General features: G+C 39.3%; 1 protein-coding gene across 3 annotated transcripts in view; it reads left to right on the forward strand.

Moving 5' to 3' along the window:
• The window catches only part of CFAP91 (cilia and flagella associated protein 91), a 137228-nt gene that overhangs the window by 58856 nt on the left and 65296 nt on the right, over positions 1 to 13076 (forward strand). For 2 of the 3 annotated variants that reach the window (XM_090265486.1, XM_090265626.1), the window contains exons 1-4: positions 848 to 1037; positions 8564 to 8640; positions 9562 to 9719; positions 12044 to 12124. In XM_090265486.1, coding sequence (XP_090121612.1) covers positions 911 to 1037; positions 8564 to 8640; positions 9562 to 9719; positions 12044 to 12124 — 443 coding nt within the window. In that variant the 5' untranslated portion in view covers positions 848 to 910. Of the gene's footprint in view, positions 1 to 847; positions 1038 to 8563; positions 8641 to 9561; positions 9720 to 12043; positions 12125 to 13076 lie in introns of those variants that run through there. The other variant, XM_090265544.1, reaches the window with a different exon arrangement.

Consider the following 13076-nt stretch of genomic DNA (forward strand, 5'->3'; position numbering starts at 1 on the left):
GATTTGTTTTAAAATAAGCAAAAAGAGGGGAGGGGATAATGACACAAGATTAGCAAAATGTTGATAATTGTTGATTCTCAGTGATAGGTACATGAGGGATCATTGCTAAATTGGATTCACTTTTGCCTATGTTTAAAAATTTCCCTTGAGAAATAGCTTCAAAAAGCAGAGCTGGTGCCCACGCCACGTGACCTTCAGTTGATTTAATACCCATTGGTCAGTAAGTGGTTAGCAGTGGGCAGTTAATTACGGCGCCTTTAAATGCTGTTGACCGGGGCCAGAGCTAAATGTGCCAAGGCCCGACGGTCAGGACCTTGGATTCCTCATCACGTAGAAGTTCCGCGGAAAGGGGATGTCTGAAATGAAAGCCCAACTATTCTAGAAGGTTCTGAGATTTCCTAGGGATTTCCGAGAGAGGCTTCAGAGGGCAAATGGCTGCTGGATTTGAGCGGCTTCCTTTTTTCCCAGCCTCTGGCCCTGCATTGAAGCGTTGAACCGGGTGGGCAGCGGAAAGTTCGAAGCTCTGTCTCTGGAAAGCAGAAGCAAGCGAGATTGACCTTTCCCCACTCCCTTCCCCCCTCCCGATTCTTGCTTTTTCTTCTTCCTTTTCTTCCTCTCCGCCCTCTCCGCTCTCTCCCAAGCCAGCCCCGCCCCGCCCCGCCCCGCCCCTCCTCTCCCCTCCCCTCCCCTCCCCTTCCCTCCCCACCCCTCCCCTCTCCTCCCCTCCCCTCCTCTCTTTTGAGTCCCGCCCCCTCCCTTTTAGAGCCCCGCCCCTTACTTGAGCCCCACCCATACTGCGCCTTGCCGGGCTCCTCATCCTGGAATTCTAGCAGAGGTTACCATAGCTACGGTGCACACTGCCGCTAGGCCTGCAGAGTTAGTCCCCTGCTGGCGGCAGGGAAGGGTCAGCATGATGAGCCACGTAGTGACCATCCAAGAGTCTCAGGCCAAGCCGCAGGTGTCCAAAACCCGGTGTGAGGTGAATTCGGGGGCCAGGGGCAACGTCTCCTCCAGTCGAACTTATGATTTCCTGTACGGTAAGGGCGACCCCAGAACTGCCTCCTGAGTTGTCAACTCCTGGGCTAGGTGGGCCTCTAGACCGTGGGACCTGGTCAGGGAACAGCGAACAAAAGACGAGCCTCAGGACGAATTCTTTCCCACAGTCCAAACTTTATAAAATGCCCAACAAGAATGACCTTACCGCTCTCGTTCTCTGGACACCTTCAAATTTGGTATTCTCGGTAAAGTGCCAGTTTATCTCCCCTTTGTTTTTAGTTTTCTCTTTTTCTTTAAACTTATTCTTGCTCATTAAAGCATTGCTTATATCCTAGGTCCACTTTATTGGCCTGAAAGCCCTAATTTATTTTAATGCCCTGATAGTCCATTTCTGTCTGTCTTCATACTGGACCTTAGGTCACTTCGTTCTTTAAGTTCTTGTTCTGTACATTTTTTGCAGTCTTCTCAGTCACTGACTGTTCCAGTGCTGGTACAGATGCTAGGTGCCTCATAGATGTTTATTAAATTATTGAATTTACTACTACAAAACTTAAAACCATTAAGGCGATTTTTTTCCAATTTTGCCTCAGGAGTCCCAGGCTCTTCACCTGAACCTTATATTACTTTCAACCATGTCTTAACTCCTCTGGGATTCTCAGGGTCTCCTTTGGATGGGAATCCTATAGTGGACCCATGTCCTGGGTAGGGGCTATGTAATGATTACTTACATATTCTGGCCAGTGGTTTTCTTTATATGCTTTTGGTTTCATTTTATAAAAAGAATCTAGTAAACTCCTCTATACACATCACCATGTTTGTTTCGAAAGTAGTTTGGGGATGGGGATAGATATCTTCCTTGAGTAAAGATAGGCAAAGAATTTATTAAACTCCTTTCTTATATCCCTAAAAGTAACTTTTCATTTTTACAGAGAGATTGCTAAAAAGCTTCCATGTCCACTCAGAATAGGTCAAATGAAAGTTTGGATTGTTATAATAAAACAGGCAGTCTCACATATGCTTGTGGACTGGAAGCATAATATAGCAAGGACAGGGAAGGTGAGAACTAATATGCCCTGCCCTCCTGCTCAATTTCTTGGACTTGGTGGTCTTTCACCCTGTTAGGGTTAGCAGATTTAGCAAATAAAAATACAGGACACAGCATGAAATTTGAATTTGAGTTAAATAATGAATACTGTTTTGGTATACATTTTTAGTCCCGTGCAATATTTGTATTGTGACAGCATGCATTTAAAAAAACTTACCAAAGTGGTGAATTTTTGTGTAGCCATTTTAATACTGAAGATGGAAGAAAATATTATGCTTTATTATTTCAAGAAAGGTAAAAATGTAACTGAAACGCAAAAAAAGATTTGTGCAGTGTATGGAAATGGTGCTGTGATTGATTGAACTTGTCAAAAGTGGTTTGCGAAGTTTCGTGCTGAAGATTTCTCACTGGATGATGCTCCATGGTTGGGTAGACCAGTTGAAGTTGATGGCCATCAAATTGAGACATTAATTGAGACCAATCAATGTTATACCATGCAAGAGATAGACAACATACTCAAAATATCTAAATCAATTAAGTAGTTGTGAAAATGGAAAATGTGCCCTTTATTTTAAGGAAAAAGCTAAACAGACCTTTTGGCCAACCCAATATTTATATAAACAATTATTCTTTGCTTATCTGAAATTCAAATTTAACTGGGCTATCTATGTTTTATCTGGCAACTGTAACTCTGCTTCTTTCTGTGTATATGCGTCATTCTTCTGACAGAAAGCCAGTTGTGTATGGATTTCTTTTGCTATGATGGGGACTGGGGTGGTGCTCTACATGATTTCATAGCCTAAAGCTCACTATCAGTTATAATTGGGGAACACAATTTTCATTGAGTTAGATCTCACACTTGTTTTTGACTAACTTTTGGCATCTGAATCAAAAAAATGACCGCAGTTTTTCTCTATCACATCAACTTTTTAAGGTACAGGACACCCTCCCTTTGTCCCCCAAATCATACAAAATATACATACAAAGGAAAATAAAGAAAAAATTACCTGAATATACTGTTTATTTAGAGTTATTTTATTCATATAAAGGCTATCTATTGTTACTGTAAGTCAAATTGTGTACAAGTAGTAAAGTTCTGCTACCAAACATATATATTAAGGTATTTTTATCTTTTCAAATGACAGGCTAGGAAAGGCCAAAATGAGATACTTGGAACAGTCTCCTTCAGTTGGCAAAGCTTTAACAAATTGCTTCATGAGACCCAGTTTTATGTGCAGAGGTGGGAATAGAATGTTCTTTCTGTCAACAGGTGGTTCATGTAGAATGTTTGGATCACCAGGTTTGAGGTCAGATCTTGGAGGCCAATTTGACTCCACCCAATGCTTCTCACAAGCTCTGCTGGTCCCACATACACAGAAAACAGGGATACTTTGTGTATCCACGTTGCTGACCAAGAAAGAAGTAGACCACTTGAAGGTCAACACAGATGATCCAACTGTGCTTGTGATATTGCAACAGATCAATGACTCTCTTTATGTCTTCATATTCTTCACAAAAACAAAGTGAATGGCCAGTTGGGACTGCACCAAATAATTGCCATTGTGGAGGAGGACACACTTCAAGCTCCACTTTGAGCTATCGATGAACAGTCACCATTCAGTTGCATTCTAGATTGGAATTTCCAATTCCTCCATTAAACTATGTATGTTATGGCAATCCACAAAGCCACCGTCACTTCAAAAGTACTGCAGAAATGCACTTTCTCTTGATCAAAAGTAGGATGCCTTTGCTGCTTTTTCAAGCAAGTTTTTCTCGTGCAGTCTTGATGCTAGGAGTTTTGAAGCCTTTTTGGATAGTCCCAAATCTCGTGCCAAATCATTTAACTCATGCTGATCAAATCCCTTATGAACTGAGTCATCTTCAATTTCAAAATCTTCATCATTGCTGTCACTTAGTTCTTCGCCATACTCCTGTTTTTCAAAAGAGGGTAGTTCAATGAAAACTGGAACTGGGATTTCAGCTGAATGAGGTGCTGGGCATATAGCTGATGGTAGACTAGGATACTCTATTTTACATTTATATTTCTTGTTCTCTCCTGACGTTTTCACTATACAAAAGTAACAGTCTCTTGAATGATATCTGGGCTGTCGCCAAACCATAGGTATACCAAATGGCAATTTATCATGTGTTCCCTTCGTCCATATCCATAAACTCTTGACACACTGCTTGCACACCTTGTGAGGGACCCTAGACTTATCTTGATCACCAAGTTTTACTTTAAAATATGCAAAATAGGCTTGCTTGACAAATGTGCTGATGTTTGTCCTTTGACTGGGAATGGTAAAACTGCCACAGATATAACAAATCAAATCAGGGTTGCTTAGGCACTTACAACGTGAAATAGCAGAGGTAGACATGATCCGAAAGAAATGAAATAAGTATGTATGTAAATAAAAAAATAAATTCTGCTAACTCCTTGTATACAGACAAGAACTCGGACTACACTTTGGAATACGATTCATTATATAGAGCAGCAAACAACCTCTTACCACACAGTCTCATGTGTAACTGAATAGCCTAGACAAGTAAGAAGGTGTCGCTGGTCTTCAAGGTCGTCCCCCACACCTTCCCACTCGAGGGAGGTTTGCTCTCAGCCAATAGGAGAGCACTAGTGCTTCCCTCTATCCAGGCTCGATCCAGCCTAGAATGGTCACATTAAGATAAGATGTAGAGAAAAACTTGATGTGATAGTAGAAAATTAACTGCAGTTTTGAAATCAGCATGCCTATTTAAGTCTAAAACAGCCGAAAAATCGAACTCAACAGGAATCATGTTAAAATTTCCCCCTTGTGTTATAGAATCCTTGCATATCTTAGCTGAAAATCGAAGAGAGAAATAAGATAGGTTGTTGGGTGGGGTGGGTGTGGAGGTCAATGATACAAATATGAACACCTTCCCAAGCTCTTTTACACCCTTCCTCTGGCCCCACCTCTCAAACCCAATGTTAAGTATTGTCTGTTCAAGGCTTTTGCTCCTCGAGGAAGCTTTGCTTGGGCATCCTCACTAAATGTAATTTTACTCTTCTGATCATTGTAATTATTAAGATAAATTCAGATACCCTACATTGTATGGTATTTTACAATTAACATCATTCTTACATAAATCATAACTGCTAATTGTTTATATACCGTTATGCATTTCACTCTGTTTTCTGTAAATGCTATGTTTCATGTACCTCTTTTGAAGTGCCCACTATGCTTTGTCACTTTCTTGCATCTGTACATCTGTAATAATTGATGGATTATAAGCTACACTTCTCCCCTGATAATTAAAGTCTTTTAAACATATGCTATATTTTTCTTAGCTTCTAAAAAATATTTAAAAATATGTTCTGGGTTTATCGTGAGCTCTTTTCTCCTTTCCTCCCCAAATCTGCAATTTATAACATTTTCCCCTAAAAGTTGTCATTGTGTCTTGGGGTTTAAAACACTTCCTCTCACCATTACTTGGTTGTGACAACTTCCTTGGCTTGTTAGAACTATTTCTACAATATGGGTAAATTGGTTGAGGGGCTCTCTCATGATTTCCATGGGAAAACTTTCCTCATAAAATGGATAATATTAGGTCTTGGAACCAGAAGGATTGGAAGTCAAATCCTAACTGCCAATCAGTAAGTTGCTGACTTCTTGAAGCTTCAGTTTCCTCACCTATAAAATCTCATTGGATTTTTGTGAAGATTAAGTGGAATATTGCATATAAAGCACTTAATACCTGTTTAAGAGTAAACAAGTGATACCTTGTGATTGCTATTACTTGTCCTACTTGAGCATCTCAGAGGCCTTTCTATTGCTTCCTTTTTTTTGAGAATTTTTTGTTTATTTGTGCCAAACAACATACACTTGGGATCAAATATACTCTACTCCCTCTACTGCTTTTTGAGCTCTGATTATAATCACAGTTGTAGGATATGTTGCAGAATGTGTAGTCACAAATCATACAATATTGTGTCATTATATTTTTTTTTCTTTTTTTTTTTTTTCAGATTTAATGTGTTTTATTGATTAAATTATTACATTTGTGCCAATTTCCCTTCCCTCTGCTCCCCTCCACCCGGTGGCCCCCCTCCCTCCAGTTGTTCCCCCCTTTTAGATTATGTCCATTAGTTGTGCATACAGTTCCTCCCAACCTCTCTCCGTCTATTCCATTCCCTCCTACCTTGATCCCCAATTCCTATATCATCTCCCTCCCTTTCCCCATTCCCCCTCCCTGTTGACCTCCCCCCAATATGCTTCCCGTACCCACAGTTCCTCTTCCACTCTCGTTGCCTATTTAGTTTGCCTTTGTTTCATCTCCCTAGCTTCTGTTTTTTTTTTAAACCAGTCCCTTTAACATCTCATATAACAGTGGTTTGGATCTAATGAACTCTTTCAGTTTTATTTTGTCCTGGAAACACTTTCTCTGTCCTTCTATTCTGAATGTCAATTTCGCTGGATAGAGTATTCGTGGTTGTAGGTTTTGGATTTTCATTACTTTGAATATTTCTTGCCAGTCTCTTCTTGCCTGTAGGGTTTCCCTTGAGAAGTCAGCTGATAGTCTAATTGGGACCCCTTTGTACATAATTCTTTTCTTCTCTCTTGCTGCTTTTAAGATTCTCTCTTTATCTTTAATTTTTGACATTTTGATTATAATGTGTCTTGGAGTGGTTCTCCCTGGGTCCAGTCTCTTGGGAACTCTCCTTGCTTCCTGGACCTGCAGGTCTATTCCCTTCCCCAAGTCTGGGAAGTTCTCCTTTATTATATTTTCACTCAATTTTTCAAGTTCTAGTTCATCTTCCTCATTCTCTGGCAAACCAATGATTCTTATGTTGGGCCTTTTATAGCTGTCCCAGAGGTTTCTGATCCTTTCATTGTTGCTTCCCATTTCCTCTCGCTGCATTGGTTGACTGCTTGTTCCTTCTCCATATTCCAGTTTGTTGAAATGAACTCTGGATTTTATTTCCTTTCCTTCTGTCTCGTATGCTGTTTTGTTCCTTTCGTTATGAAAGTTTTTCGCTTCTTTCATATCTTTTTCCTGCTCTTTTGTGAATTCTGTAAGCCACCTGATAACAATGGCCCAGAACTGAGCCTCTGACAGGTTTCTTATCTGTTCATCTGTCAGGTTCTCTATCTGCTGCCTGGTGAGTTGTGTCACCGGGATTTCTATAGTTGTCTGCCTCATTTTGACAGATGCGTTTTGTTTTCTTGGGCTGGCTGTCGGGGGCAGTGCCTGTGTACGAGTCACAAATCAGCGACCGGCGGGCGCCTGCCTGTCCGCGACCTATTTCGCAGCCCTGTGGTGCTTTCTTTGGGGGCGGGGGTCCAAGATGGATTCACACAGTTATTCAGCTAGGAGACCGGGATCCGTCCTCCCGCCCCCCTGGGCCTCACTGTTCAAGGCGATGCTGCGGCTGCTCTCCCCAGCGCCCGGAGTCGCGTACGCCAGTGGCTTGCGTAGCTGGGACTCCTCGCCGGGGTCGCGCACCGCCAGGGGCTTGCGCAGCCGGGACTCCTCGCCGCCCGCCGCTCCGGGTGCGACTGCAAACAGCACTGCCCACTTTAACTCTTACCTGCCCAAATGGCACCGCTGGTTTATAACTTCATATGTTGGACTTCCGTGTAGTTTTATTTTCTGGAATTTCTAGTTATCCTTTGTTTTGAAGTAGTTGTATTCCTCTATAGTTGTAGAGGGAGACCTAGCGTGTCCGTCTAAGCCTCCATCTTGGCCGGAAGTCCCCGTGTCATTATATTTTGTATAGCTATCTTTTTTCTACAGATACCATGTCTTAACACTCCTTATGGGAGTAAGAGGAGAATGGTTTATTATTTATTATTTAGACTCAAAGGATATGCAGGCTAAACTAATTCCAGTTGAACAACACAGTTGCAACCATAGACCTGGTGATATCCTTTAGATGACTTAAAACAAGAGTAGGAACAGAAATTTCCCTTTATTCCATACTATTCTCAATATATCACTCCAATCAACTGAGCCACACCAGCCAGGACATTATAGCTGATCTTATTTCTCTCTTATTAGAGAATGACATTTTCTTACCATGTCGACCCATTCAGAGATACCATGCTGTTAAGAGTTTGTATCTTCCCTGTGTATTGAATTTGTGAGGTAGTTCCCAAACTTATTATTTCTTTCACTTGCAAATGGCCATAGTGTGTGTATATTCCTCTTGGAAACACATAGTGTGTGTTCTTTCCTTTTGGACTATTTCCTGGACTTCCTCAACACAGAAGCTGGTTTGTTCATAGAATAGAAGAAAGCATGTTATATATGGTGCTTGAGATTATGTTAGGCTTTTTTTTGCATTCCAATTTTATAAATTGACTTTAGAATGAGCATCTAACAGATTCTCAATAGTGGTAGTGTAACAGGACTATGAGCTGTTGCAGAGTTAGGCAATATCTAAATTTTCTAATTTGTATTCCAGTTAATAAATTATATTGCTCTGGCATTTTTCTCAGCTTACAACTAGATATATTCTGTACTACCTTATTGTTTATTTCACAGATCCATTGTTTGTTGTGTCAAGTGAGAAAGACCACACACAGGCAAATATCCAAGCATTCCTGAGGCAAAGCAGACTGGTAGGTCTAATTTATTCCCCAAGGCAGCCTACTCAGCCTGAACCATCTAGTGTGGCTAACTGCACTGATGAGCTTGACTTATCAACAAATATCCACTGGATTTTACATTCAGCAGGAATTACTTTGCCATGATTATTAGGAGACAAAGGCATCTTGATACTTGTGGCCCAATATGAGGATTAATTAACTAGTAATGAATAAAGGACTCATTCCAACCTAATTTGTTTCAATGGGAAAAGTAATACAGTATTTCCTCACTTATCACGGGTATGACGTTCAGGACCACACCCCCCCCCCCCCCCCCCCCCGCAATAGGTGAAAATCCGTGAAATAGGAACCTTACATTTATTTTAGTATTTATATATGTTTTAAGGCTTTATAAACCCTTCCCACACACTTATAAACCACTTCCAGTCCCTTATTAACCTTTCCCACTCCCTTATTAACCTTTTTCACACTTTTATAAACACTACTTATGTTCTTAAACATATTCTACACTCTAAAACCTACATAATTTTAACAACATGCATATACAGTACCGCAAAATCCCACGACATAGCAAAAAATCTGTGATAAATAATTAAATACAATATTTTTAAAAATCCCGCGATACAGTGAGGTCGCTATATAGAGAGGGACTACTGTATATGCCTGTATTAAAAGAATTCAAGAAGTACAGAAGTGTACAAAGTATAAAGTAAATTCTAACCCTCTGCCCTCTTCACATAATTATTCATTGTCATTAGTTTCTTGGGTATTCTTCCAGAGACATTTTACACATATACCAATAACCCTTCTTTCTATGCCATATACACTCTTTCATTCCTTTTAAAAAAGTTTTACAATGTAAGTAAAATGCTTTAGAAAATCTGATGGTATAATTTTGTCCTTTTTCTCCCTACCTCCCTGTGTTAACATTAGAAAAAAGTTCCCAGGTTTAGAACCATGTTCAGTAACCTGATCCATTATCCAAGATATTCTCTCTATTGGAGCAAGGCAGATCCTGTCCCACCATTTGTCAGTCGGGAATGGAAGGGACATGAGGAGAAACACAGAGACACCCTCCAGCAGCTTGTTGGGTAAGTGTCCAGTAGCTTCAGCTGCTACTCATGTTTTTAATGAATGCATTTTTCTTATTAAAAATACTTATTATTTTGCATTATTTTAAAATGTACAATTGTGATGCTGTACCTAAGCCAATTTACCCCAAATTCTCTCCCTTAACCACTTTGACCAAAATTAGCCTTATTGAGTAGCAACGGCTATAGGTTTACTGGTTAACAGATGTTCTCAGAAGGTTGGAGTGACTATATATATTAAATGACAACTTGCCACCAAAGGTTGAGGTGACTGAATTTGTTGTCTCTTTGATCCATCTTAGAAATTGGAAATGTACTTTTCTGGTAGTATCTAAACCCGTTTTGGGGAATTATAGCCAAAGCATCTTCAGGGACATGCCCCTTAAATTCCTTATTCTCTTAATTATTTACAAGTTTATACCTAGTAAATGTTTTAAAATGTTACATTTAAAAATGTAAGCCGTGACACCATAAAAGTCCTAGAGGAAAACATAGGCAGGAAAATTTCAGATATCCCATGTAACAATATCTTCACGGATACATCTCCTAAGGCAAGAGAAATAAAGGAAAAATTAAACAAATGGGACTACATCAAACTAAAAAGTTTCTGCTCAGCAAAATAAAACATCAGCAAGATGAAAAGGAAACCAACTATATGGGAAAACATATTTGCCAATGATATCACAGACAGGGGACTGATCTCCAAAATATATAAAGAGCTTATATGACCCAACATCAAGAAAACAAACAACCCAATTAAAAAATGGGCAGAGGACCTGAACAAACACTTCTCCGAAGAGGACATACAGAAGGTCCATAGGCACATGAAAAAATGCTCAACATCGTTGGCCATCAGAGAGATGCAAGTAAAAACCACAATGAGATACCACTTTACACCTGTCAGAATGGCCATCATCAACAAATCAACAAACAACAAATGCTGGCGAGGATGTGGAGAAACAGGAATCCTACTGCACTGTTGGTGGGAATGCAGACTGGTGCAGCCACTATGGAAAACAGTATGGAATTACCTCAAAAAATTAAAAATGGAACTGCCTTTTGAACCAGTGATTCCACTGCTAGGATTATACCCGAAAAATCCTAAAACCCTAATTCAAAAAAACCTATGCACCCCTATGTTCATAGCAGCTCTGTTTACAATAGCTAAGTGCTGGAAACAACCTAAGTGCCCATCTGTAGATGAGTAGATCAAAAAACTGTGGTACATTTACACAATGGAATACTATGTAGCAGAAAGAAAGAAGGAACTCCTGCCATTTGCGACAACATGGATGGAACTAGACAGAATTATGCTTAGTGAAATAAGCCAGGCAAAGAAAGCAAAATACCATATGATATCACCTAATACAGGAAACTAAAGAGCAACACAAACAAACGAACTAAATAGGCAAAGACTAGAATAGTAGTCAGTAGGGGGGAGGGGGGAAGGAGAGAAGGGGGATAAGTAAGGGAAGGGTCTAGTCAAGGAACGTGTATGAATGGCTCATGGACATGGACAACGGGGAGGGATATGATTGTGGGAGAAGGGATGGGCTGGGAGGGGGGAGCAATGAGGGAAAAATGGGACAACTGTAATTGAAAAACCAAAAAATAAAATTAAAAAAATAATAAAAAATAAATAAATAAAATGTTACATTTAAAAGACATCAAGAGTTGTCCTTTAAAACTTCGTTATTCTCATGTGCTATTAATTAAAAGTAGGCATTTTTTAAAATGTGGGATTTTTATAAATTGACTTATTATTTTTCTTTTCGTAAATCAAGTAATGTACTTTTTAAAAAGAACTTTAAATTTTTTCAATTAGTTTACATTCAATATTCTTTTGTGTTCATTTCAGGTGCACAGCATAGTGTTTAGACCATCATACTTTACAAAGTGTTTCTCTTGATATTTCCAGTACCCATTTGGCACCATATGTAGTTATTGACTATATTCCCCATGCTTCACCTTACATCCCCATGACTATGCTGTAGCTATCAATTTATATTTCTTAATCCCCTCCCCTTTTCCACTCAGCTCCCTAACACCCCTTGCCTCTGACAATCATCAATCTGTTCTCTGTCTCTATGGGAATTGACTCTTTTCTTAACTCTTACTTCCCCTGGTTGGCTCCTGGATTCCTGGCTCAGGAAAAATAATTATGTTTATTTTGAGATGTTGGTCAGTCAGACTGTGTTTAGAAGACTTTGCTCTCAGTCTAAAATATCCTTGTATCTCCTACTTTATAGACATAGAAATAGTAAACAGAAATTATATTTGGAAATATGTTAGACTTGAATTAATGTTTTCCTATTTCATTTTAGAACTGACACTTCTTTTCAGATGCTTAAAGTTTATGAAGATCCTGATGTTACTGGAAAGAATCGCTATAAATATTTTGAAAGGTAAAAATAATTACCAATGGATATGAGCTCTGATAGTATTAGAGAACCTCTCTATGATAATGGCAAGTATCATTTTTAAGTGCATGTAGTATGCCAGGCACCACTTTAAGTGTTTTAAACATATATTTTTAATTTTTACAACAGAATTGTAGAACAGGATATATTATCCCCATTTACCAGTAAGGAAGCTGAAACCAAGAAAAGAGCAATAAATTGCTCAAGGTCACCTAAGTCAGCAAGTGGCAGAGCTGGGATTCCAACTACGTCTGCCTGACTTCATAGGTCCTTAATTGCAAATAAGAATGTATACTTGAGAACAAAATGAAGTCATCACATGAAGTGAGAAATAGTCACAGTGCAGGAAAAATTGTTAAAAATGTGTAAATAGATGACATTTGCCCTCTCTGTGTGAATGTTGCCAAAACTAACATGGTCAGATACACTTTGTTTCATTTGTGATTAATACGCATGAGAAAATCACATACTCAGATCAAATCAAAATAACATGAGGATTTCCCTGTAGGTTTTATCTAAGTTAAAAAAATAGTATTGGTATTATATCTACATAAGCTTCCTTGAGAAAGTAAATTTGTAATTCACATTATTATTTATGAGCAAACTCTTTATGGAAATTTATGATGCTGACTTTTTCAGAGAAATGGGAAATTCTTAACACAGTATACTCAATCCCTAGACTTTTGGGGGGAAATTTTTAAGACTAAATCATTGGGAATATCAGAAGGTCTATGTGAACTTGAGAAGTTTCTGGGAGCTAGTGGCCAGCTGAAGCCCACTGGCACTGCTTCTCAAAGTGTACCTTGTTTACCACCTGCAGAGAAAACACTGAAATGATTATTAAAAGTGCAGATTCATTGGGTCTACCATGTAGCTACTGAATCTCCTGGGCTAGACTTGGGAATTTGTATTTTAAACAAGAATCTCCACACTCCCT

Source organism: Furipterus horrens, unplaced genomic scaffold (genome assembly GCF_987537825.1).
Source record: "Furipterus horrens unplaced genomic scaffold, mFurHor1.1.pri manual_scaffold_1, whole genome shotgun sequence".
In the NCBI taxonomy this organism is placed as follows: Eukaryota; Metazoa; Chordata; class Mammalia; order Chiroptera; family Furipteridae; genus Furipterus; species Furipterus horrens.